The sequence below is a fragment of the Gouania willdenowi genome, chromosome 9 (genome assembly GCF_900634775.1).
Source record: "Gouania willdenowi chromosome 9, fGouWil2.1, whole genome shotgun sequence".
Classification (NCBI taxonomy): domain Eukaryota; kingdom Metazoa; phylum Chordata; class Actinopteri; order Blenniiformes; family Gobiesocidae; genus Gouania; species Gouania willdenowi.
The window spans coordinates 13,204,109-13,229,489 of record NC_041052.1 but is presented as its reverse complement, the minus strand read 5'-3'; the positions used below and the strand labels follow the sequence as shown (position 1 = coordinate 13,229,489).

The following is a 25,381-nucleotide window of genomic DNA, read 5'->3' as shown; positions in this document are numbered from 1 at the left end:
AGGAAGAGACCAAATCTTGCACAATTGGAACTTGATTTATTTTCCACAAAGGCATCTGTATAAAATAAAAGGTTTGTCAAAATGTACAATTATTTTAACAACACCAATGAATGAGTTTCAAAATCTAAAAAATCTCAGTCTCTAAGTAGACACATTTATAAACTCTAAAAAGAGATGTTTTTGAGTTTTGTGTCGTTTGCCGTGGTGCATCACTATTATGATGTGATACATTTAATTTGTTGACCGGTCATTTATTTTTTTGTAGTTTTACAATTTACGTTGATCATTTAGAACAAAAAAATAATCAGAATTTACTCAGTAACAGTTGGGTGTAGAAATGTAACGAATATCACAGCTTTTGAAAAGTACTGAAGTGCAGGTAAAATTAGTGATTTAGAAATATATTTTTAAAAAGTACAAGTACCCATAAAAGCAACTTAATCACAGTAACGTGAGTACTTGTAATCCAAAACTCCATTCCTGTCATTTTTAAACACTATAGGGAGTCAAATTCTGCTTCCAAAGAAAAATAATCCATCAATGTGAATGTGTGTTTACATGTTTCTTCAGATGGGGCCACCACCCACCGAGACATGTTGGGTAAATATTTTGAAGGGCGGGGGAAGTGTCCGGTGTCCGTAAAGGGCACATGTCATACGAAGATATCATCCCCTCCATGGACGACGGAGACACCTGATCCTGGGTTGGTCCACCTTTGAATCAATAAGCATAACAGTAGAGTCCAACAACAAGTTCTTCATGTTTGTCATTTTCGCTAAAGATCAAAGAGGTGCTACAAATATGCTACTTAAGTACGCGTTGTCGGCTCTGGACGATTCTGTTTGGATGTGAATGCATGCCGGTATGCAGGACTGTATGTAATGAGGGAACTGCTGTTATATGTCACACAGGCAGACAAGGTGATGACAGACGTCTGCTGTTGGCGTCATTTTGAAAACAACAACAAAAAGCAAAGGGTTTTGAACTCAGAGACGGAAATCGAACAACCGATCGCCAGTGCCCACCCTTCAATTTGGTGTCACCTTTAACTCAGGAGCGAGACCGTAGAATTGCCGCCTGTTTCTCAAACGATGGGGGTCAAAGGTCAACTCTACCCTAGTGTGAGGAAAACTGTGCAGTACCAGAAACCATACATCCCACACTGTGCCAGGTGTTCTTCCATGAGCAAACCACACAGGGGAGCTACTGCTGTTTCCGAGGCCCCAAAAGACAAACATGCACATGCACACACACACACACACACACACACACACACACACACACACACTCCTCCCTGCAAGGATTCAGGAAAAGAGGGAAGCTGAGCTGAGAAATTTAGAAGAAGTTCAATTATTTAGGCAGAGGAAGAAGGTTGTGAGTTGGGTGGGGGGGTGGGGGGTAGGGGGGTTGGGGGCATTAATGTTTATTTAACCATTCATTAATTAGTTTAATTAGGGTTAAAATATGTACTACATGGGTAATGTTGTACACATTTGAACCCTATCTGTTTTTATTATGGAATAAAATTCATAATTAAAATACTTTAAAAAAAAAAAAAGAGGGGGTGAACACAGTGACCATATCAAATTCTAAAGAAAGCAAGCGTGGAAATTGTGCTTGATGTATTTTAAGAAAAGACTCATTCAAAACCTTTTGCACTGGAAAACATTTTTTCAAGGACTCCCACATAATATTTTATGATTTACTGCCATTTTTAGTCCCAAATGCCATAGGAATGATTTATTCTTTGAATGTTTCAACTTAAATATTTAAGATCTTTCTAGTAGAAATGAACTCAAAGAGTACCTGTACTAGTCTTGCATAATAACATAAAATGTGTGCACAATTATTTGAAAAAATTATTATTATTATTATTATTATTATTATTATTATTATTATTATAGTCCACCAAGCTACAGCCCGAGGACCCCTGGGGCTCCTCGTACCCCAGTTTGAAAACAAATGCCTTAGAATCTCGCTGCTCTTTCAGATTTGTCCTCAAATGTACTATTGAAGCACCCAGTCAAATATCTTAAATTCAACAAGTTTTTGATGCTGCAGCGTCAAAAAAAAACATCAGCAATCGTGTATCTACACATTATGTCTCCTTTATTTGTTTTACTTTTTCAAATGAACTCATTGCTTTCTAATCAACGCCTTTCATAAACACATACTTCTTGTCTTTGTTCGGACTTTGCTTAGACTGAAAACTCGTTGCACAATATTCATGACATGGTTGGATTTAGAAAGAAGTCGTAACACAGAAGCTACTTCAGAAGAATATGTGCATTATCTAGTGATGCCTAGTGTGTGCACAGCTCATTGGAAACTGTATTTAAAAGGCAACATTTGTGTACATACAGTAAGTATGTAAAAGGTATAGCAACAAAAGACGCATCATTGATGTCCAATCACTGTTCTCAGTCTATGTAAACACAGATCCATATGTGGGACAGTGATGTAAGACACAGTGAAAAACAGCAGGCGAGGACATGTTTTAATAAATATCATTGCATTCATGCTGGCTGGAAAAAACACCAGCCTGTGACAAATGTTGTATGATGGCAGACAAGATTAATGAGCAGAGAAATCATACCTAAAAGCAAAAGCCTTTTCTTTCCTTTTCTTTTCTTTTCTTTCCTTTTCTTTCCTTTTCTTTTCTTTACGCCACGGAAGGCTGCGGCTCGACTGATGACAGAGATTTCTGCGTCTCCTCTGCATGGTTCGTCTGTCTGCCTGTGTATATGAGAGGAAGACAAAGATATACTGTAGGTAAATATAGACACTGTAAAAAATATTTAAAATATACTCAATGATTCTCAATAAACAATAAAGAGTAAAACTATTTCTAACAAGATTTTATTTTGCGTTTAAAGATTTTAGCTCATATATAAATAAACTACAGTTGGTCTCAAGCTTTTGAAGGTTGAATGACCTCATTTTTAGATGAATCTATCTTTTTTGCTTTCTAAAGTTAACATATTTCTTCCTTTATCCATATGGATCATCCCAACCTCAAACAGATTATAACAATACAGTATATAATTTTATATAGTATGTAAAATAAGCCTGTCTTGTATTTACAACTTTTTCCACTGTATAGTTTTTCACAAATGTGTTTATTGGGATTAGCATTGACAACATTGACAAATGCATACAGATTTTAACACTTTCATAATCAATGCAGCATACGATTTAAAAGGTGACAAAAATTATTATAATCATACTATTTTAAAGAAATGGAGTTAAAAAACAGCAGTCAGTCTAATCCCTTAGAGCAGGTGTCAAACTCAAGGCCAGTGGGCCAAAGCCGGCCCTTTAGAGCATCACATTTGGCCCGCTTGAAAAAGAAACATTTTGTAAATTACAACCTAATTCAGTTGTAGATATCTTAGCCCCTCCAAATACAAACATTCCATTAAACTCCACAATATTTGCAGAGCTCAGTTTTCCAGTTCATTTTTTAACTCTCAATTTTGCAATCTTCCTCAAATTATTCAACAAAATTCCCAAAATCAGGGAGATTTCAGTGAAGATCCTGCAGGGACTGATATACTCACGTGCTTTATAATTTTTACATAATTTATATGTATATTTTTCCACCTAAAATCTGTGGCCTAAGTTCAAATTGGTCCATATTTGGCCCCTGAACTAAAATGAGTTTGACACCCATGTGTTATAGAATGCAAAGAAAAGACACTAAATTGTATTCCATTTATAGTGTGTGAACTATCTATTATGTACCTCATTTTCTCCAGATTAACAAATTGAAAGTGGGGGGGGCAAGAAGTGATTTCCATCAAAGCAAAATCCAACAAAGTTAGCTCAGCAGTGTTCTCAATTGATATTACATATTTGATTATAAAACCAAAATACTGCAGTTTTAAATTATGTTTTGAATGTGATTTTTACTTTTGGAAAAAAAAAAACAAACGTGTTTTGTTGTCGTTTATATATATTTTTTATTTAAATTTGTAAATTGCAGTGTAAAGTGTTCTGGATGCACTGGTTGAGCATCGATGTGCCCGTTCATTCAATAAAATGTTTGAATTGAAATAACAAAGCTGCAGTGCAAACTTAAAGGCTTATCTGTATCCGGACATATGAATGTTTTGCTTGGGTGCGTTTGGCTTTTGCTTCAGGACAATCTGTGAGGGAAACTTTTCATGAAAGCAGAACTTTGTCATTTGTGGTGCTTTTGTTTTCCTTCAGCGCTCTAAAGCTCCTCGCCGCTGATATCGCCGGCTAATGAATGCAGATGGAGGAAGTGTTTGACATTATGTACACAGCACGGCTTGTTTTAAAGGACTTAGTCATGTGGTCTGCCCTAACGGGCCACACAGTTCCCTCTTAATGCGACCCAGACCCCCGGCCAACTTCAGTTGGCTTCAGGAACTACCTTCTCCTAGAGTCATCTTTAGACCCCCAGTGAACACAAGTCAACATGCCTTAATCCCCCCGTCACCTAAAGTTTCACTTTAAGAGCTGCAATTAGCTGGCCAGCCAAACCCTGTAGAGTTTGTTGTTTTCCAACCCTGCCACGGCGAAGAGGAGCACAGTCCCTGCACCAAAAACACCGTTCCTCATCTTTCACTGTCACCATGTTAGAGAGGAAGAGATCAAAATAAATATTTGGTGTCAGAAAGAGCCTGAGATGATGAATCGCTGTAATTATTGTCGGGCAGGCCTCTGATATGTGGGAACTAGAATAACACACACACACACACACACACACACGAGATCTATGAGCTGAGATTAGAGGAAAACACCTGAACACTCAATATTTTACCTAGAGGCCGTGTTAATTTTGTTGAATAAAAATTTTCATCATAGTTTTTGTCAACTAAATTGTTTTAAGTGACAATAACTAGACTATGACTTTTTTGAAACACACATGTTGACTTTACCCAATCCTTCCATTTTCCTACCCTGACTCTCCCTTCCCTGTTCCCTTCCTCCTCACCTAGTGTAACACTGCCCTCTCTTCTTATATTCTCCCTTTAATAAAGTTTTTTCTGACCCTTCCTTAGGGTGGGCTGGTGATGATCATAACTATGCAATAAAATAAATTAATTTATTTAATTGCAATAACAAAACATGCATTGCTATCACAAAAAGATTGCCCTACATATAGTGTTGACCTTGGAGCATGACAAGGTAAAAATAAAAAAAATAACACGTGAACAAGACCTATATCAAAATATATTGATATTTTCATTAACTAATGAAAACAGAACTATAATTTTGTTACAGGGGTCGAAATCTGATCTGATCATGATGGTCTTACCATTCCATATCAGGTTGATCAATGGTAATTGAATCTTTTTAAAAAAATTTAAAAAAAAAAAAAAAAAAATGCATAAACTCATGCTTAAAATTTGAGTCAACTGCATCTGTAACTGATTTAGTAAACTAAAATGTTAATTTAGTTCAATAAAACTAGACTAAAACGCAATAGTCCTGATGACTAAATGTGGACTAAGTTGTGTTTTAGTCAAAAGACTATGACTAAAACAACATCAAAATCAACAGTGCTTAGAAGGGTCAGGTTTGTAACACATTGGGCCGAGGGGTGTGAGGGGCAGTGATTGGTGGGCACCATGTCCATCTATCAACTGGCCCTGAGCCATGCCAACTGGGATGATGGAGGATTCAAGTTCCATTCTTTGGCACTGACTCCATTCAGCTCATTGTTTGCCTCTTGTGGGACTTCCTGCCTCTTCATCATCGAATAGTAGCGCAGGAAGGTCTGATGTTCCCTTGTTAACCAAAATCTCCAAACAAAAAGCTACTGTGTAGCACTTTCCTGTCTCCTCTGCTGTTTATTTCCAGCTGGTACTAAAGGTTCCCGCACTCCTCAAGGTCAAATCTCTGCATGTCCCTGATCTTTTTCAAAGTATCGTCAGGGGTTGGTGACTTGTTGGTGTGGACTTCTTAATAGGTGTGTTATCCATTTCCTGCTTCTGGTTGGAGGCAATCTTGATCCTGCTGTTAAGGAACAAATTGCTACGTTTGGAGTCCACTTAACACCGAAGAAACTGAAGGACTGGTCATTTTACCGACCCCTGGGGTTTGGTTCCTTCTGCACCGAGGCTCAACAAGAAGATCACATGGTGAAGAGAGAAGGAGTGAAAGGAAGGAAAGAGGGATCGACCTCTGAAAGTGACCTGAGAGACTTTAAGGGAAATATTCACACTGGAAGAAAATGAGTTGAATCTGACTCCCACCACCACCAGTAGTCAGGGGTGGACTGGGACAAAAATTCAGCCCCGGCATAGACCAGCCCACTACAATATCAGCGTAGCCGTTATTAAGTCAGTGATGTTCAACATGTGGCTCTTTATGAATTAAATGTATTTATGATCCCCCAAACCTTTGGCCATTTTGCAACTTCCTTTGTCCCATTTTTGCCCCTTTTCAAAAGGTTATGATCCTTTTTTCAGACTTTAGCAACTTTTTGCCAATAAATACCGCTCTTTTCCTTTTTTTTGTCCATTTTTGCAAGTTCATTTTGACATTTTTTATCCAATTTTTGTCTTTTCTTTAAAATTTTTTGGCCACTTTTTGTCCAAATAAGCTAACCTTTTGCCAAATAAATATCGCTTGTTTCCTTTTTTCCCTAAAATTTGTGTCTTTTTGTTCCACATTTTTGCCCTTTTTTGCCACATTTTGCCCATTTAAGTTAAACCCTTTACCATTACATACCACCTGGTTGCTCCATACTTGCCCTTTTTTTGGCCACTCTTCAGCTTTTGGCCCATTTTAGTCACTTTACACTCTTTTCTTGCCACTTTTGGACCATTTTTGGCCAACATGTTTGCCTCCACTCGCTCTTCAAAAAATAAACGTAGTAAACCGGACAAGTTCACTTTGGGTCGAGGGCCCACCGGGACAATGCCAGGTACGCCAAATGGCCGGCCCACCCCTGCCAGTAGCTAAATTCAATAAGAAGTTATACAGTAGGATGTTGCACATTAACATGTCTGTGGGTTCAAGTTCAAGTGAATTCCAGTAAACAAAATCCAGATTTCTAAGGGGGGAAAATGGAGCAAGAAAAGATGGAAAGTTTAGGCCTGGAGGTGGCACAGGCAAAGGTGGACCTGCTGATGGGGAGGAGGTCCCAGCCTGGAGTCGCCTCTGCCAGAAACAACAAGCATGGCTTCTCATATTCAAATAAATACCAAGTCTGGAGTGGGCAAGAAGGGCTGGCAGATAAGCAGGAGGAGGCAGGGGGCAGAAGCTAGCCTGTTCTGCTAACTGAAGCCTTTTTAGGATCACGGGTTATGGCCAAGAAGAGCAAAACAGGCACTGACAGATTTATAATGAGCTCAGACTCTGCCATGGCTTTTAATGCAGGGCTCAGGGTGTATTATAACAGACAAAGGTTGCAGATCCTGTTCGGAGAGAAGAAAAGCCTTAATTAATTTGTGGAGCTCACCGAGGCCTTGGAGCCACATCATCAGTTCTTTGTGGCAGGAATGCCAGCTATGTAGCGGCGCTCCAATGAGAGGCGAGGTGATGACGACTGGGACTGCTGTGCGGCAGATAGGGAAAAGGATACTTTTCAAAAGCTAAAAGCTTCCCAGTTTTAAAACAAAGACGGGAGGGAAAGAGAAGTAGCGATTTGAAAAGAGATCTGAGTCCCAGCACCCCTTGCTCCTCCACCCTTCCTTCGTCCTACGCATTCCAAACTGTTTTTTTTTTTTTTTGCCCTCTGATATATATGAGAAAGCAGAAAACCACACAGGAAACCTTTTCACCATATTCTGTACTGTGCCACAAATAGAAGGAAGAAAGACATTTTAGCATGACTCTTTTTATAACCTATAGCACAATGCATCCTAGTATGACCATAAGCTGCTCACGATGTTTGTTGAAGCTTTGCTTGAGTTACAGGGGCTGAGGAGAATCCCATCAGGCCTGCAGGGACACAGGGGTGCACAGGGATGTTGAAGGCCACAGTTGGCAGCTGTCAGGTCTCTATTTGTTAACTCAGAGGAGACATGTGGAGATAGGACCTTCCCTCCAAAAATAAACAAATAGAGGTGGCACACAGCTACCCAGACAAGTGTGTGTGTGTGTGTGTGTGGGGGTGGTGGGGGGTGAGAAAGTGAAAACACTGTTTTTTTTCCCCCTTTGTTTGCAGATTTTATTTCACTGCGACATTTATTACAAACATTTATCATGAGTCATGTCTGTAAGCCTATGACAATAACTCATATTCATATATTTCATCCCTAATGTATCAGGTTAAACTATATGATTATATGTTAAACAATCTTAGTTGATTAAACAGTAACATTGCAGACATTTAATTTAATTTTAAGAGTAAGTCAGATATTTCCAAAGGCATCATGGGGACTTTTTGTGGTTATTATTTATGTAGCCTTTCATTCATTTTTTTTTTTTTTTTTTTTTTTTTTTTTTTTTTTTTTTGTTTTTTGTTTTTATCAGGCATGTTTTTGTCTTTCTCAAAAAATATGTTTGGGAATAAAAGTTTGAAATGGACACATGGGAAAGGAAATATTCACCTTTTGGTCTGCCATTGTATTCATTTCCATTGTGTGCGCTTTTATAATGACACCCAAAATACAGCGCTAACACCACAGGAAATACACATTAATATGTCAACGAGGAAATCTGCCCGTTTTCTTTCTTTTTTTTTTTTTTAACGACAAAAGAAGAATTATAGTTATTTTTGTACGGAATAAATCAAATTATATAAGAATGAATAAAAAATTCAAAAACATTATATATAGGTATATTAAATATATATTTAATACATTATTTTATAACTATATCTTAACAGCGAGTAAAATTATATTGTGGGGAAAAAAACACATGGCTTATATATTAACAAAAATGCATTTTCACAGTGGAACGGAGCTTTATTCATTGTTTAATTTAAGATTCCGCTCCCATGAGGCCGTGTTCGTATCGCTGAGTCGTTGGTTTTATCAGAGGATTAACGCTGCTTCTGTGCTTTACGCATCAGTGAAAGGCCATTGTACTGCAGAGATCTGCAAATATCTGTAAAGCAACAGTGATCGTTCAAATCCGTCCGCAATGCGTAACTTATCAGCTTTTTAATCTGAGGGAGCAATAGTAAAAAGTAAAAAATAAAAATAATAAAGTTTCATACGGCGCAGACAAAACTGAATTTAACAAATAATATGCAGCACGAATTTATAGAGGAATTATAATTATAAATCGGGAACTAGTAGCCTAAGGTTATATATAAACTTAAATGTTTAAGCTGGACAAAATGATGACTGCAGAAGTTAAACAAGAAATTCAAAGCAAAAATTATGAAATCACCAAAGCTGTAGCAGGACATACGCTTTTGCCCTGAAATTCGACATCAAATAACTTTTTGAAATAAACATCATTTTATATATATATATATATATATCTCTAAAAGATAGCCTATTTTAATAAATTAATTAAAATGTATTACATTTTGTATTAATTCTAATGATTATAATTATTAAAACTAATGACTTATAGTGTAAATACATAAATAAATAGATTTTTAGTTTTAGTTTTTGTATTTGAAAGACTTAATTTGATAATGTGATATTTGAGAAGAAATTGAAACAGGTATATCTTTGTATCTTTTTATTTGTATCTCCATTCGCTTTGACTAGAGCCATTGTGCTACTCGTCCATTCCCAATACAATTGTCTTATTAGTGCCAGATACATATAACACATCGAAAAACAAAGCAGACAAACAACAACTAAATCAATTTACAAAACAAAACAAAAATAACATTCATACTGTCGGACCGATAGTTCTAATTAACAATTCCTCCAACAGGGCTATTAAAAAAAAAAAAAAAAAAAAAAGACAACGCATCATTTGAAATCATCAATAACATGTTAATAAAATGGATTGAATAGTTACTAAGGAGCAGACCTACATCATGTGATGGGCAGCCGGAGGATCGGAAACGGTTGCTCTTTTCTCCCCCTACAGAATCTCCTCCAAAGCCCCGCAGAGACGAGGACACCCGGGCCTTCTCTGTCCGCGGCTGCACTTCCCCTGCTCCTTCCTCTGGGATAGGACTAATATTTAGATAGGGTGAAGTTTTATGCGGACTGCTACTTACAGCCTCGTTCACCCAACACGATATTACACTGTTTTTTTATGTCTGGTGTGGAAAGCACGTTTTATTGTGTTCATTATTTGTCTTAATGTGGCTCAGACAGGCTCGTTAAATTTACAACTGCAAAAAGTAACTAAAGCCAATGTCGTGCGTAAAAACGCATCAAAGGAGGAGCAGCTTTTTGTCTGTGCGGAGAATGAGGTTTCTATCAATCCTAAAATATTTACTGAATCCACATTTCAGTTTCTAATAACACAAAAAAATAGCCATCGATCCGAGGCCTAAGCAGCGGTTATGAGGGAGATGGACCAGGCCTCTGAGGGACAGAAGCCACGGAGGAAATTAACAATATTAGTGGAAATGCACTTGGACCAGTATGTATGAATAAATTGGTCTTTACTTTTTATATCGAAAGAAAAAAACAAGTTTTACTGTGCCAAGGCGCACCAATGTCATCAACGTGTTTCCAAGGTTACTGGTTTTTTTTAACCTTTGATACAACAGGATATTTAAATATATGAGAAAATGTATTATTATTATTATTATTATTATTATTATTATTATTATTATTATTATTATTATTATTATTATTATTATTATTATTATTATGTAGAGTGAAACAGTAATTGTCGTAAGTTATTGCGTAAATTAAAGATTGTAAGATCTTGCAAGGAAATAAATAAATCAAGTCCCTATGATTTTTTTCAAAATGGCGCACAAATACAATACAATATACATTTATAATATTTTTTTTTTTTTAATACTGCAGTCGATTTAGAAAAATAAAATACTAATTTATGTATTTATTATTAGGAAGAAAGCAATTGTTTGAATTGTTGCTGCTCCCCATATGATGATTACATAAAGCTTTTTTCTCCGTACTTTTTATAATTCACCTGAGTGTTGTTTAAACCATAACAATCGTATTCAGATTGATTTTTCCTAAACTAATCTTTTAAATGTATGTGATATTTTCCATTTTAAATTCAAATGACCGAAAAACTGCAGCAGTGCTTTCAGATATGTGCGGTTGTGAGCGCCGCGCATCCATCAGTGAGTGCGTAAAGGCCTGTATCCTCTAATCAGTGAGAGCTCACGTTGTCCACTTGTTGTCACGTTTGCGCCTACTTTTGTGCAACACTCTCAAGGTTAAATCTGCTTTCAGAGCGTAGACTATATTGGGGAAAACTCTGTTTTGTTTGATGAGTGAAACAAAAACAAAACGTCAATCCAAATTTGGCACAATTCCACTCACTGAAAATATCATAGAATGTAACATTAAAGACAAAAAAGGGCAAATATTGCTTCTGATATTACATCTAAAACTCCATCGTCATATCAACAAAGGGTGAGGGAATTCCGACACGGTCTCTTCCTATTTTGGTGCGCTCCTGTGTTGTGTCTGTTATCACCTGGTTATTTGTAAAGAAGGTGTCCGACTTGGCAATGATGAAATGAATCAGCCTCGATGGCATCAAATCTGATTATATATAGATATAAGGCAATAGAGAGGAATCTATCTATCTATCTATCTATCTATCTATCTATCTATCTATCTATCTATCTATCTGCTTTATTCACATGGGGCTCTAACATATAACTCCATCGGCTCCGGTGTAAATGTGTTCCTATCCCCCTCTAACCCAACACCTCCGGAGTTGCTGTACATTGAAGCTGAACCCGGATAAGCCCATGAAGAGCCAACCGAGCGTAACAGGAAAGGTCAAGTCCAGCGCCATAGCCTCAGGTGTTGTGCGCGCTGCAGCAGGAGGAACACTTACAGAGATTTTATAGGCCTGTATAAAAGGGTTTAGGCTGAGGATTTTATTTTAATCTGGGAAAAAAAAAACACACACACACAATTTTTTAGGAATTTTTAAACACTGAAATGTGTTATAGGCCTATACAACACATAATGAAACCTGAACACAATAAAACGCGAAAATAAAATTGTCTTTCTTTTTTTTCTAAATTTGGGCGTAAAAAGGTGTTTTTAAAGTGTTTAACTGTTGTTTTAATCAAACTTATATGCAGCTTTGGAAGGTAAAACAATCCCCACGTGTCATAAATTGCTGTGAAAGTGTTATATCAGTGACGTTGAATTCAAATGTCATAAAACATTGGAGAGCTGCAGAGTGAGGGAAACTTTTTCTTCGAGGAGCACTGGAGGCGTGGATCCCGCTCGCTCTCAGCATTCTTGCAGCAACAGCAGCTTCTACTCAAGGCAGGACTCTGATGACACCACCCCGCCAACAAGCAGGCGCAAAGTAGAGGATCTCTCTCTCTCTCTCTCTCTCTCTCTCTCTCTCTCTCTCTCTCTCTCTCTCTCTCTCTCTCTCTCTCTCTCTCTCTCTCTCTCTCTCTCTCTCACCCACTCTCACTCACTCACAGACACACACTTCTGAGCGGATCATCTATGTTTTGACACCAGGACGCATTCAGGGGTCCATCAAGTGAGTTAGCACATCGGGGAGTCTTCTTCTGGAGTACTGAACTCAGCAAAAAAAAAAAAAAAAAAAAAAAGTCTTCAATGTTGCGCGCACGGAGCGCCGGGAGCGGCATGTGAGTGCGGCAGTGCGCTTTGGCGCATGGTTCCTGCGGTGCGCACTGCAGCCTTCCCCGGCTCTCTGCGAGGCTGGAAAGCGGAGGAGAGGGAGAAGGAGAAGGAGGAGGGACGACTTTTACGACTCGATCCCTTCTTGCCTATGGACGACGGTGGTCCCCTCTCTCCGAGGGCCAATGCTTTCAGTATCGCCTCCCTGATTGCGGCTGCAGAGCAAGCAGGAAACGCTTTTGACTTACACAGCGCCGGGCTGGACAAACCAGACCTGCACAGTTCCTTTAAAATGCACTACAGCACAGTCACCCGGGAAATGGAAGGTAATTGTGTTTGCTAAAGCCCTCAGATTGTAGCATGTATCATAAAGCCTGCGTGTGACCACAAAGAAATGCGTAAAATTGCGCGTTTTTTGGATGTTCGGCTGGAAATTCTGTGATCAAAATACACCGTGTTAGTACACAAAGCAGCCAAAGTGGGGGGAAAGTTTCCAAAAGTCCGAAGCGATGCACAAAGTCAATTTGCGTTGCTGCACAAACTGAATTTAATCCAGGAGGAGGAGGGTTTACACACGGCATCCCACGCGTAATGGTAAAAATAGCCATTAAAATGATATGAACAGCCCATAGGATGCTTCATTTCCTTTATCTATGAGACAGTGAGCCACTGCATGTTTGTTTGCTCATGCAAATCAATGTGTGTTTACCTTGTGAAGCGTTTACACTCCGCTCTGCAGGGTAGATCCTCTATTGTTTGTTAACGGGGCTGATGGGGGCGATACCCTTATCAAAAAGGTAAATGGGTGCCGGAAAGCCCATTATAAAGAGACAGCACTTCTCTGTCAATCAGTCTCGTCCCAGGGCGAGGAAAAGGCGCATTACCTAAAGTTCCTTATCTAAATAGAAATAAGAACCGGTTTTATCGCAAAGGGGAGGCCCTCTGCGTCAGATAAGAGAGGAGAGACAGGGCTGTGGCGGAACACACAGCAGAACGCAGCAGAGCGCAAACGATACGCACCGAAATCGAGCGAGTGCTCATTTAAAGCTCTTCTTTCAGAGATTTCACGCGCTTTTTTTTTTGCAGATTTGGGAAACATTTCGTCACCGTTTTGGACTTTTGATAAATCAGTCCTTCGTCTGCTGGACGTGGATGAAACGTCAGGGAGTTACAAACACACGAGACGGGAGTCTTCAAAACAAACAGGGGGCTTTTTGCGCCTGGCATCTTCATGTGGAAATCTCCTAATCCTGTTTTGGCCTTCTTTACCACCTGTGTTTAAAACAGACTTTTTGTTCATTGAACCCACTTTTCTGGGATGATTTCAGCCATATCCAGCCCGTGGCTGACACAGCTGTCCCATTTTTGCGATGTTGCAGCCTTCACAACGAGCAGCCTGAGCAGCCTGAACACTCCGGGCGGTTACCACCTCTCCCCGTCCCCCGGAGACCCCTACAGCCAACATGAGTCCCACTTCGAGCCCTGCCCGGCCGCCCAGCACAGCTACACCTACCCTGGAACCAACCCGGGCCAGGCCCCGCAGAGCGACAGCGGGACCCCCAACTGCTCCTCCTCATCCTCCAACTCCACACCCAACAGCAAATCTATGGTGAAGAAGAACCCCAAAGTGGCCAACATTAATGTGCAGCTGGAGATGAAAGCTTTGTGGGACGAATTTAACCAACTGGGGACAGAGATGATCGTTACTAAAGCCGGAAGGTGAGCGCGCACACACACGCACACACACGGCCAACTCACACCGAAATGATCTTTTATTTACTCCCATAAAACCAGAGTGAATTATTTTTAAAGCACAGAGTAAAGCACGTTTTGTAGTCAAACTTAATATTGCCCAATAAAATTAAACGGAATATGTCACAAAAGCAAAAAAAAAAAAAAAATGAAAAGCGATCCGATTCAATTTTAAGCAGCAATTATTGTTAATAAACTTAATCAGTAAATTTAAAAATGAATAAAGATAAATACTTCATATATGTTGATCCTTGTTTGTTTTTAGATTTTGATAAAAAACAAAAGTATTTTTTTTTTTTTATTTAATGTTTATTTGAAAAATATATCAGTGGTGCGTGGCATTTGCAAGAGCACTGATTTTACATTTTCGTATATTTTATTTAGACAGCACATTCTGATTTTGTTTCAGTCTTTTGACAAAAAACACAATTTTATTTAGTCTTGATTTAGCCTATAGTCATTCCAGTTATTTGAAGATGCAGTTTCAGTAAAAAAATAAAATAAAAAATTCCAATTGATTTATTTAACAAACGTATAGCTTTATTTGTTTATTTTCTATCTATATAATTTTCTGCACAAAGCCTCATGTCTTTACCACACTCTGATTATTTAAAGATCAATCCTGCTTTTTCACATATTAGTTTTGGTGGATTTTAGACTTTGACTTTATATGTTTTGTTTTATTTGCGTTGCTTTGCTTTGGTTTCGCTTTTTAGGGTCGATTTTTGTTCTTCTTTATTTTTTCAAAAACAAATCTATTTCATCATTGTTGGTTTCAAAATTCAATTTTTGCTTATAGCATTAATCTATAGATTGTCAGATGATTTTAAAACATGCTGGTAATGAATAGTATGACAAAAAAAAAAAAAAAAAAAAAAAAAAAAAAACAATTACAAATATAAAACGTATAAATATGCTGCACTAGGTTAAATTGACTAGGGAAAACCTTCGCCATATTGACCTCTGACCTTCAGGAGGAGCAAATAAAGCGTCACATTAACAATCATTCCCTGTGCCAATGATTTCTAATATTTAAAGTGTATTAATAAAAAGAGACATGGTGGGTTATTGCTTTAAATGCAGAGCTTGAGTTTCCTGTGCTGCTGTTGGATGACAGGAGAAAGCAGATCTGCCGCAGAGAGCACTTTAAAAGCTTCTTCAGTCTCACCTAGCCACAACACTGACGTTAATTGAGCGTTGATTTTAGGATCGCTTTCACTGACTCTGTGGATTACTCCACTTTCAGCTGCTGCTCTTGAAAGGGGCTACAGATCTGCAGCCCCCCATGTAACCCGGGCTCCACATGAGGGGACAAAGCAAACACTGCATGGAGCAAAAGTGTAGCTTTTTTATTTTTCTATTTTTTTTTTTTTTTTTTACACCAAACTTAAAATATTTGCAAATGCAAAAAATAAATAAATAAATGTAATCTAAAGCTGGTCGTTTTTCATTGTTTGCGTTTTAAATGTGAGGTGTCATTTCAACATTTGTGATGTCATAATCATACAGTAACTTTCTTAATGAAGTGCAGTCACCACATAAACAACAGTCCAGTGTGTGTGTGTGTGTGTGTGTGTGTGTGTGTGTGTGTGTGTGTGTGTGTGTGTGTGTGTGTGTGTCTGGAATTCATCAAAGTAGCAAAATATGAGTTTGAAGCGCTGTCAGAAGGTAGAGTAGTGATAAGTCCTTTGATTTCTTCCTGCGTGGACTGGATCACGTCATTTCAAAGACGAAAAAAAACAAAAAAAATCCATGGGCTTTTTTTGTTTTTTAGTGGCTCAGAGCTGCACGTTGTTTTTCTTGCAAAAATACATTGATTTATTACCAACCTTTAAAATAAAGACTGGAATGCATTTTATATAGTCAAATGATGTAAAGTAAGGAGTTATAGGTTGATGATGCATGTTTTTTTTGTTTTTTTTCCCCTGTGTTATAGGAGAATGTTTCCCACCTTCCAAGTGAAAATCTTTGGGATGGATCCCATGGCTGACTATATGCTGCTCATGGATTTCCTGCCTGTAGACGACAAACGTTACAGGTGAGTCACAAAATAGAAATAACAAAACAAATATTCATAAATGTTAGATTTAAAAAAAAAAAAAAAAAAAAGTCTGGCTATACGTACAGTATTATATTTATGAGCACATTTATCATCGATTTAAAAAAAATAATAATAATTAATTTTGGCCTGGAAATTTAAGTCTTTTCCGTTTATACCGCGTGTGATCTACTGCAGGTACGCCTTCCACAGCTCCTCGTGGCTGGTTGCGGGTAAAGCTGACCCCGCAACGCCCGGACGGGTCCACTATCACCCGGACTCTCCGGCCAAAGGCGCGCAGTGGATGAAGCAGATCGTGTCGTTTGATAAACTCAAATTAACCAACAACCTGCTGGATGATAACGGACATGTAAGTAAGAGACACAACTTTCAAATTAATGGTCAAAACCTGTGTTAAAACCCTCAATTATATATTTTTTTAAGCGAATTCTATAGATTTGTATTTATTTTTATTTTATTTCATTTTTTTATGGATTTTGGATTACGAAATGTAGTGTTGTTGTTTTTTAAATTATTTAAATTTGAAATTGCTGCTTTCAATCGAGTTGCCAGGTTGCGTGTTCCAATCCAAATAAGCGAGCGAACGCGTGTGTGCGCGCGTGTATTTATTTCCAGGCCCGTCGGAGATTTTGACACGACTGTGTGTGTTGTCGTGCGTGATTGCCATAGATTCTGTGTTTGTGCTGCTGCTATTGACAGGTTTTAGGCTGTAGAGAGAAATGTTGCTTGTGTCTGCTTGAATTAAAATGTCATTTGAAAAGAAAAGAAAAGAAAAGAAAAGAAAAGAAAAGAAAAGAAAAGAAAAGAGAAATACATATTAATTTAACTTTTATTTGTTCATCGTTGTTGTTTTACGCTGGTTCTATTTGTTTAAACTCTGCATATTATTCAAACAAAGACCTCCAAAAATGCTTATACGTGTATTAATGGACAAAAAAAAAAAAACTCCCTTTTTTCTCCAAAAAATAATTCCTTTGTTTGCATTTCGTTTCATTTTTTAGTCGCAAAAAAGTATTGTTGAACACAGGAAACTATTTGGCACTAAAATAACCGATGGATTCCTTATTATTTACACTACAAAAACAGCAGCAGTGATGAGTAATTTACCATGAGGAAGAACCTTCCACAAAAATGTGATCATTCAAAGTTTGGATCAAGATTTCGTTTTGGATTTTTTTTTTTTTTTTTTTTTTTTTTTTTTAAGTCTAATTTCAAGAAGTTAGTATAGTAGGATAGTTTGACTTTTAAAGCTCTCCGTTGTGTCGAATAATCAAGTTTTGCCAAAAGCGCGTCTCTCACAACCCCATCCAAAGGCTTTGCTCCAAGACAGAAGAAAAAACAACAGGAATATTGAAGTCATGGAAATAATTATAGGCCTTCCCACCGGATCTTCCACTTCGCCTGAGTATTTTGCTGCCACTGCTTTAAGTTATGAAATAAGGAGTTTAGGATGGAAACTTTACAAACTAAATGAAAACACAAATGCGTAAAAGGAAACCATGTGGCCACAGTTGGCCTGTAAAATGACTTTGTTTTATAGGCTCCTACGTGTCCAAATTAAACTCCCGCGATCACAAAATATTTATTGATCTTTCTTCATTTTCATAAAATGTTGTGCTTTATATCAATCAGCACGTTCAGAAGCGTCGGGGCACTTTCTGAGCAGCTTTGGGTGTCTGCAGCTGTCACTGATGACATTATCTAATAGTGTCATAATAGTGTGTGTGTTCTGTGAATTATTTGTGTATTCTGTCGTGTATCATAAATGAAATCATGTGCAGTGTGAAGGTGAAATGTGACCAAAATGTTCTTTTCTCCTCAGATCATTCTGAACTCCATGCACCGATACCAGCCCCGGTTCCACGTGGTCTATGTGGACCCCCGAAAGGACAGCGAGAAATACGCTGAGGAGAATTACAAAACCTTCGTGTTTGAGGAAACCCGCTTCACGGCGGTCACTGCGTACCAGAACCACCGGGTAAGCACCGCTGCTCTCCAAACGCAGCCTATGCGCTTTTACGCACGAACGTCTCCAGCCTGTACTTTACTTTACGTGTATTTCACCTGTTAAATTCACGTGTGTGTGTCACACAACAGAGCACTCATCGATAGCAGTTCTCATAGATTACAGATTTGTTAAAATGCAGATTTGTTTTGTCATGTTATGATGCAGTAATTGTTTTTTGTATAGAATAAGGCCTCTACCGAATTATTTGCAGCCTTAATTATCATTAAATACATAGATAAATATGACATTTATGGGAACCAAGCATTTTTCATTATTGGTTAGCTTACACCATAAAGAAAATGCATGTTTGTGTTGATTGCATTAAAAAAAAAAAATGTTCAATTTAATTACATATTAACTACAAATTGTAAATATTGTGTTGTTGTTCTGTCCTTATAATTTATATATTCTACATTGTCGTGTTTTTGGTCAGAGAGAACAGTAATTTCAATTTCTCTGCATGTCTAGTAGGAAATCAACAATAAGGCTGACCTTGACTTTGACCTAATTCTTTTAGAAACTGCGTGGATTTGAATTATATTTCGTTTCTATTTTTGATTTAAAATGTATTCATTATTTAGTGGGAAAAGAAAATGAATTCGTTATCAATCCATGTATATAATTTGAATCAGATTTTTTATTCACATTTTTTATTTTTTGCCTCATAAAAAACAAAGATACCATAGACAGTATTATATTATACAGTAAGTGTGTGTGTGTGTGTGTGTGTGTGTGTGTGTGTGTGTGTGTGTGTGTGTGTGATTGATTTTGTAATAATTATAATAATGGTATTATGCTATTGAGGGGAGGAAACAACAACAAGTTAATAATAGACAAATATGTGAGGGAAAGGAACGATTTATATATATTTTTCTATAATGATGACAATAATTCTAATGTTGTTTCTTAATCATTCTAAAGTGTGGTTGTTATTCTGTGCGTCCCAGATCACTCAGCTGAAAATTGCCAGTAACCCGTTTGCAAAGGGATTCAGAGACTGTGACCCAGAGGACTGGTAAGCAGCACCTGCACTAACATATTACACTGAATAACTGCAGTGTTTTGGTTCTTTTCACCCACAGATACCAGGGGAGTCAGTGTTTTAACAGTGCACAAAAGTGGAAAAAAATCACTGCATATTGTTTGAAAGTCACTCACTTGTGTTTTTCTTACTCTGACAAATGATCAGACGTTATTGTCCCATAAATGGCAAACACCCTCCTCTGACAGAACAGAAAATACTTTGTACAAATGTTGTTTATCCAGCTCTGCAAATTGATTGATGGAATTAAATCTTTATTTAAACATTCAAGAATTTCAGAACAAGTTCAAATAGTCTGGTGTGATATGTCATTTCGGCCATTTCTTATGCCAAGATTTTATTTTATTTTTTCATTTTTTTGCTTAGTTGGTGATCCAATGAGCCAAAAATATTGGGGTTCAATTTTTCCCGTCCCTCGACCCTATTTTATGTCACCATTATCAAATGGTGACATGCACTCCTATGTTTTTACTTTCTCACAAATTATATATATAGAAGGAGAAATTTGCATGCCCACTTGCAATGTTGAAAAACCATCATATCCTGTTGAATATTACAATAACTACATAAATGTAATGAAATAACTGGATAAAAAATCCACCATTGAGCAGCTGAGTGTTATACTAGTAGTTGTTGTAACCTGCATTCTGAAAGAAAACAACTTATCACATTTAAAACTGATGACATGAAGGAAATTCTGAAGAGCGGTATTGTTAAATTTTGTATACATTAACATATGCACGGTATATGAAGAAATGACTTTCAGCCATGTGGAAATCATATAATAGCTAATAAATTGTCAATATAATTTATTAATTATAGACAAATATATATATCCATCACAGCACTTGTAAATTGAAAAAGATGGAAAATGTAATATTTTCAGGTGGCAGCCACTCCAGAATCATTTTAATATATACCATAATGTTACTAATATGCAAAAACATATGTTTAGACACCGAGTTTATGATTGTATGTAACTTAAGGGTCATTATTTGTGTGGCGTATTCAACCGTTTTGAAAATGGTGTCCTATAATGAGATTGAGGGACGGGAAAAATAGAACCCTGATATTTCAGGCTTATTTGACCCAAAAACAAGCTAAAACAAAAAAAATTAAAATCAATTTTGGCAAGAACTTTTGGTTTTAGGCATATTTCTGACAAAAACCCTAATGCTGCAAAATGATGCTAAATAAAATCATGCATTGACTGTTAAATTTTGTATCTGATTGCGCTCTAATGCTACTGTGAGTCGGCATTTATGATCTTTTCTGTAATAAAAGGAGTTGTGCGTGTGTAACTGAAGTCATGTCTGTGCTGCAGGCCCAGGAATCACAGACCAGGCTCTCTGCCAGTAATGAGCGCCTTCGCCAGAACAAGAAACCCAATGTCATCTCCACCTCAGCTCAACGGCTCAGAGAAAGGTCTGCACTGCAGCAATCGCTCTTTGTCTTATTCTCCACATGTTTGCTATCATACACGGTCCATATTTGATCAAGTTGGTGGCATATTTTACACCGTCTCTGTTCTGCTGTATTGATGAACCACAATATTGCTTTTTAATCAGACATCAAACATTAGCCAATCACTGTGATCCACTGCCAACTCACTGTGTATCTACAGCTCCAGTAGCTGAAACACAAACATATCATGAGCACTGACAGTTTTTATTTGAAGATATTTTATGTCAACAATCCTTATTGCAATCTCCTGACAGAAACTTCAGAAGAAATTAAAATTTAAAGGTGATTTGTGTGGAGAATATTACGTAAAGTCACCAGTTTACAAATTCTACTCTAGTTTAAAAAGAGAAATATATTTAGATATATTTTTAAAACATTTTTACTCAAGAAAAAACAGCTTTTCTTTTATCCATCCATCCATTTTCATTCCCGCTTATTCCCGTTTAACAGGGTCACGGGGGTCTGCCGGTGCCAATCTCTGGCTCTCATAGGGCGCTGGGCGGGGGTACACCCTGGACAGGGCACCAGTCCATCACAGGGCAACACAGAGTATTGTTTTTTTTACATAGACATATGAAAGTGTAAAATTCATTAGAAGTAGTTTACACTAAATTCTCCATACCATGATGGTTTAATTAAATCTGACATAAAGCATATGAAAAATTGTCTGTAAATATAGAAATATGTTTTAAATGACTAAAAAGCAGCAGCAACTGTTAGGAAGAAAACAAACGTCAGTGATGTCCCAATAATATTTTTTATATTTTTGATACAGTACCGATATTGTAGCTTTGAGAAATGGCCGATACCGATATTAATCCAATAGGATATCAGCGCAAATCAACATACTTTTACTGCCTATTTCATAGTGTGGAATGTTATTAAAGGCTCGATCAAGTGATATTATTCAGAGAACAATAGTCAGCAACAGGAGGTGATACAAAATGAGATATTTATTAGAAGAGCTGGTTCATAGTCTGGAATGGACTGTGTATCGTCTTATCTTAGATATTTTAGATGCAGGCTGATATAATGTGATAATTGTTTTCTTTTTTTGCCATCGGACCGATATTTAATATCAATATCAGATCAGGACACCATGCATTACAACTAGAGTTGTGCCGATCCGATATTGATATCGGTCCGATATCAGCCAGAAAACGAATATCGGAATTTATCGGACTGCACCTAAAATCTCAGATATATATTATATTATATTTATTCAAATGTAGAATACTGTAGATATTATGTTGAAGGTTAAATGTATGGAACCAATTGGGTAATAATAAATGGGTCAGTTTTTCTCATACCTACTATAAGTGAGTAAACATCACTTGATCAAGCCTTTTCTAACATTCCACATTACAAAATAAGTAACAAAGTACGCATGATTCGTGTGGATATCGTATTGGATCGTTATCGGTATTGACCAATATTCAAGGCCGCAATATCGGTATTGTATCGGAAGTGAAAAAGTTGTAACAGGACATCTCTAATTACAACGATGCATTTTCTACAAATTGAAAGTGTTAGTGAGCAATTATTAATTTTGACAACCATTTGTGATTGATTTAGTTTTATTTCTTTAGTCTTTTGTCTAAATAGCAACTTAATTTTAGTGAAAATGTAATCATCAGGACTTTTTCAGTCAAAGTCTGGTTTTAGTCAACTAAATGACATTAAGATTTTCATTGACTAATTATGTTACAGATAGTCGACTAAAATATACTGGATAAAATACATTTTTGGAAGTTATCATTTCCATTTACAAACCTGATATGAGATATGGTCCCATGGAATTATAGCTTCATTTTGATTAATTGACTAAAATATTCATATGTTTTGACATAGTTATTGTTCACATGTATTTTTTATTTTTTTTTTAATTACTCATAGTTTAGCTGTTGCAACTTAAAAAAAAAAAAATCAGCAAAAAACTTTGACGGAAACTTTTAGTCGACTAACTTAACAGTGTTGATTGAGGCTTTTCAGCTCCAGGACAAATGATTCTGATTGGTCCTCAACTTACAGTTCATTGTTCAAATCTGTCAAATACGAACACAGAGAGCTGAGCACACATTCCTGGAAGTGTTTAAACTGAAACTATTTATTATTAGATTGAAGGCAGAACTTTCCGTACACAGTGTGTTGACATGTACACAGTGTGTTGGTACTGAGTTTGATCCTCTCTGTCTCCACAGAGGACAGTCGGCGAGAATATGAGCGGGATCCCAGCGGGACACCTATACATGCGGACCCAGCCCATCAGCTGATGTCCCGGGTCCTTAGCCCCGCCCTGCCCGTTCCTGGAGGACTCCACGCTGTTCCGCTCACGAGTGGGCGACCCAGCCCTCCCCACGACCTCCGGCCAGAACCCCACCCTCTCCCCCCGGACACCCTGCACCACCACCCCTACAAGTACCCCACCACCTATGAACACTACCTGGGAGCCAAGAGCAGGCCTTCACCGTACCCATTACCCAGCATCAGAGGACACACGTACCACCCCCACATGAACCCTGCCACCACTAACATGTACTCTGCCACCAGTGGCCCCACCAACTACGACTATGGGCCCAGATAATCAGTGGAGCACTGTGCGTTACTGTTGGAATGAAGGCAGGGAACTCTAACCTGTCCACTGAGGGTCTCCCAATCCCAGGCTGAAACCCCTTTCTGACGGATGAACCCTGCTGTATTTATTTAAAGGAAACACAATAAGCATGGGTGCTTGTTTGAGCCCTTTTCACAAGTCGGCTTTGACCTTTGAACTCCAGTGGCAGAAGCTCCACATCAGAGGAGACCAGGGAGGTCTCACCATGAACACAGACCCTATAGATTTGATCACAGACTGGAATTAAATTCTTCATCTTTTGTGTTGGATGCACTTTTTTTTTTTTTTTTTGGTTCTTGTCTTGTTTTTATTGCTTTCAAAAAAGCCATATGTTATATAGTCCATCAACCTTTTAGGTAGACGAGATGTTTGCATGTTGAGCTCATCCGAGAGAGAGAATGTCGAAAAATGCATCGAAATGTTTGTGTTTGAGGAAGACAAAAAAAAAACAAAAACAAAAGAAGAAAAGTACTGAAACATCTTGAGCCGCTCTGAGATGCTTGCACCATGGCACTGACTTGCAGCAATTCACAGTAAATAAATGAAGCAGAATGACTGTTCTGTCACTGTAAAATAAACATTCAACTCTTGTAATTCATGTTTTTTTTTTTTTCTAAAAAAAAGGTCTTTGTGACAGTTTTCCTGGGAAAGCGTACAGTGGTTGTAAGGGAATTAAAAGAAAGAACTGAAAAACATTGTTATTGTTACTCTGACCAGATTCAACCTCCTGCAATGATGAACAAGGGGAAAAATACAGTGTAATTAAAAAAAAATGCACTCATACGTTTAATTAACTCTATATTAACATGAAATTATTATTATTATTATTATTATTATTATTATTATTATTATTATTATTATTATTATTATTATCTAAAAAAGATATAATTTTAAAATATAAGACGTTTGTTTATGTTGAAAAATTGATCAAAAATCTATTTCCCTCTTCATCTTACACAAAACAAAAATTCCAGATGTAGTCCAGCGTTATTTATGTAATTATTAGAATAAATGTTAAAAAAAAACAAAAAACTTTTGGTCAATGGATTAAACACTATTTAAATAATAGGTCTTTTTCAAAGATATATGGATAAGTATATAACTTTTTTCTTCCATAAATATATGTATTATGGGATTTTTCAATCATACTCAGTATCACTTCATTTATACAAATATATATATTAAAAAAAAAAAAAAAAGACACAGGGCCTTTCAAGAACATAGCTTCTCTTATAATTAAAGTTGTATCTACATATTGTACATGACTGCAAGAGATTAAAATATTAGTTAAGTCGTCAGAAATATCCAAGTTCTTATAAAGGACCCCTAAATGTTTTCAAAAATATTTATTGCTTTGACTTATGGATGTAGGTTCACTTTTCTTAAATATACTACTTTAATTTAGGTAAATGATGAACACAACCTAATTTATTCTAAAGACAATTTAGAATTTTTATTTTATTTTTTATTTTATTTTGAACAAACTGTTTTTTTGCAAAAAAAAAAAAAAAAAACGTCTCGTGATGAAATAGTTGGATTATATTTCCAGAATGCTGCTTAATCTCTGCATCTTTTTCCATCTCCCGTTTGAAATCCTTTTAGGAATGCTTTGTTGTCAAGGTTCATTTCATTGGTTGAAAGTCTCCCCCCAGAATTGTCTGTCACAGAATAAAGGGAAAACTCACCTAATGATTCCTTTCAATAATACATTTTTTCCTTTGAGCTCAGCTGCCTTTGAGCAAGGCACAGCACAGGGGGAAATACAGGCCTGAGGGTGTTT

General features: G+C 37.1%; 1 protein-coding gene and 1 long non-coding RNA gene across 3 annotated transcripts; one reads left to right on the top strand and one right to left on the bottom strand.

Annotated features, from left to right (window-relative positions):
- Positions 1-249: 249 nt before the first annotated feature.
- LOC114470013 (uncharacterized) lies at positions 250-13,519 on the bottom strand. The gene is made up of 3 exons (XR_003674819.1): positions 13,372-13,519; positions 2,597-2,736; positions 250-713 (listed from the first exon to the last, which is right to left on the bottom strand). It is a non-coding gene; the product is annotated as an uncharacterized LOC114470013 (long non-coding RNA).
- Positions 12,586-24,195, top strand: tbx1 (T-box transcription factor 1). 2 transcript variants are annotated; one of them, XM_028457988.1, is made up of 8 exons: positions 12,586-12,988; positions 14,042-14,381; positions 16,351-16,452; positions 16,651-16,822; positions 18,296-18,451; positions 19,429-19,496; positions 20,848-20,948; positions 23,189-24,195. In XM_028457988.1, exons 1-8 carry the CDS (start codon positions 12,697-12,699, stop codon positions 23,569-23,571), a joined length of 1,614 nt encoding a protein of 537 aa, XP_028313789.1. In that variant the 5' UTR covers positions 12,586-12,696; the 3' UTR covers positions 23,572-24,195. The 2 variants fall into 2 exon arrangements, with proteins under 2 accessions (XP_028313789.1, XP_028313790.1); XM_028457989.1 differs by having other exon boundaries at positions 12,861-12,988; positions 13,749-14,381; positions 23,189-23,571.
- The last annotated feature ends 1,186 nt before the right edge of the window (positions 24,196-25,381 follow it).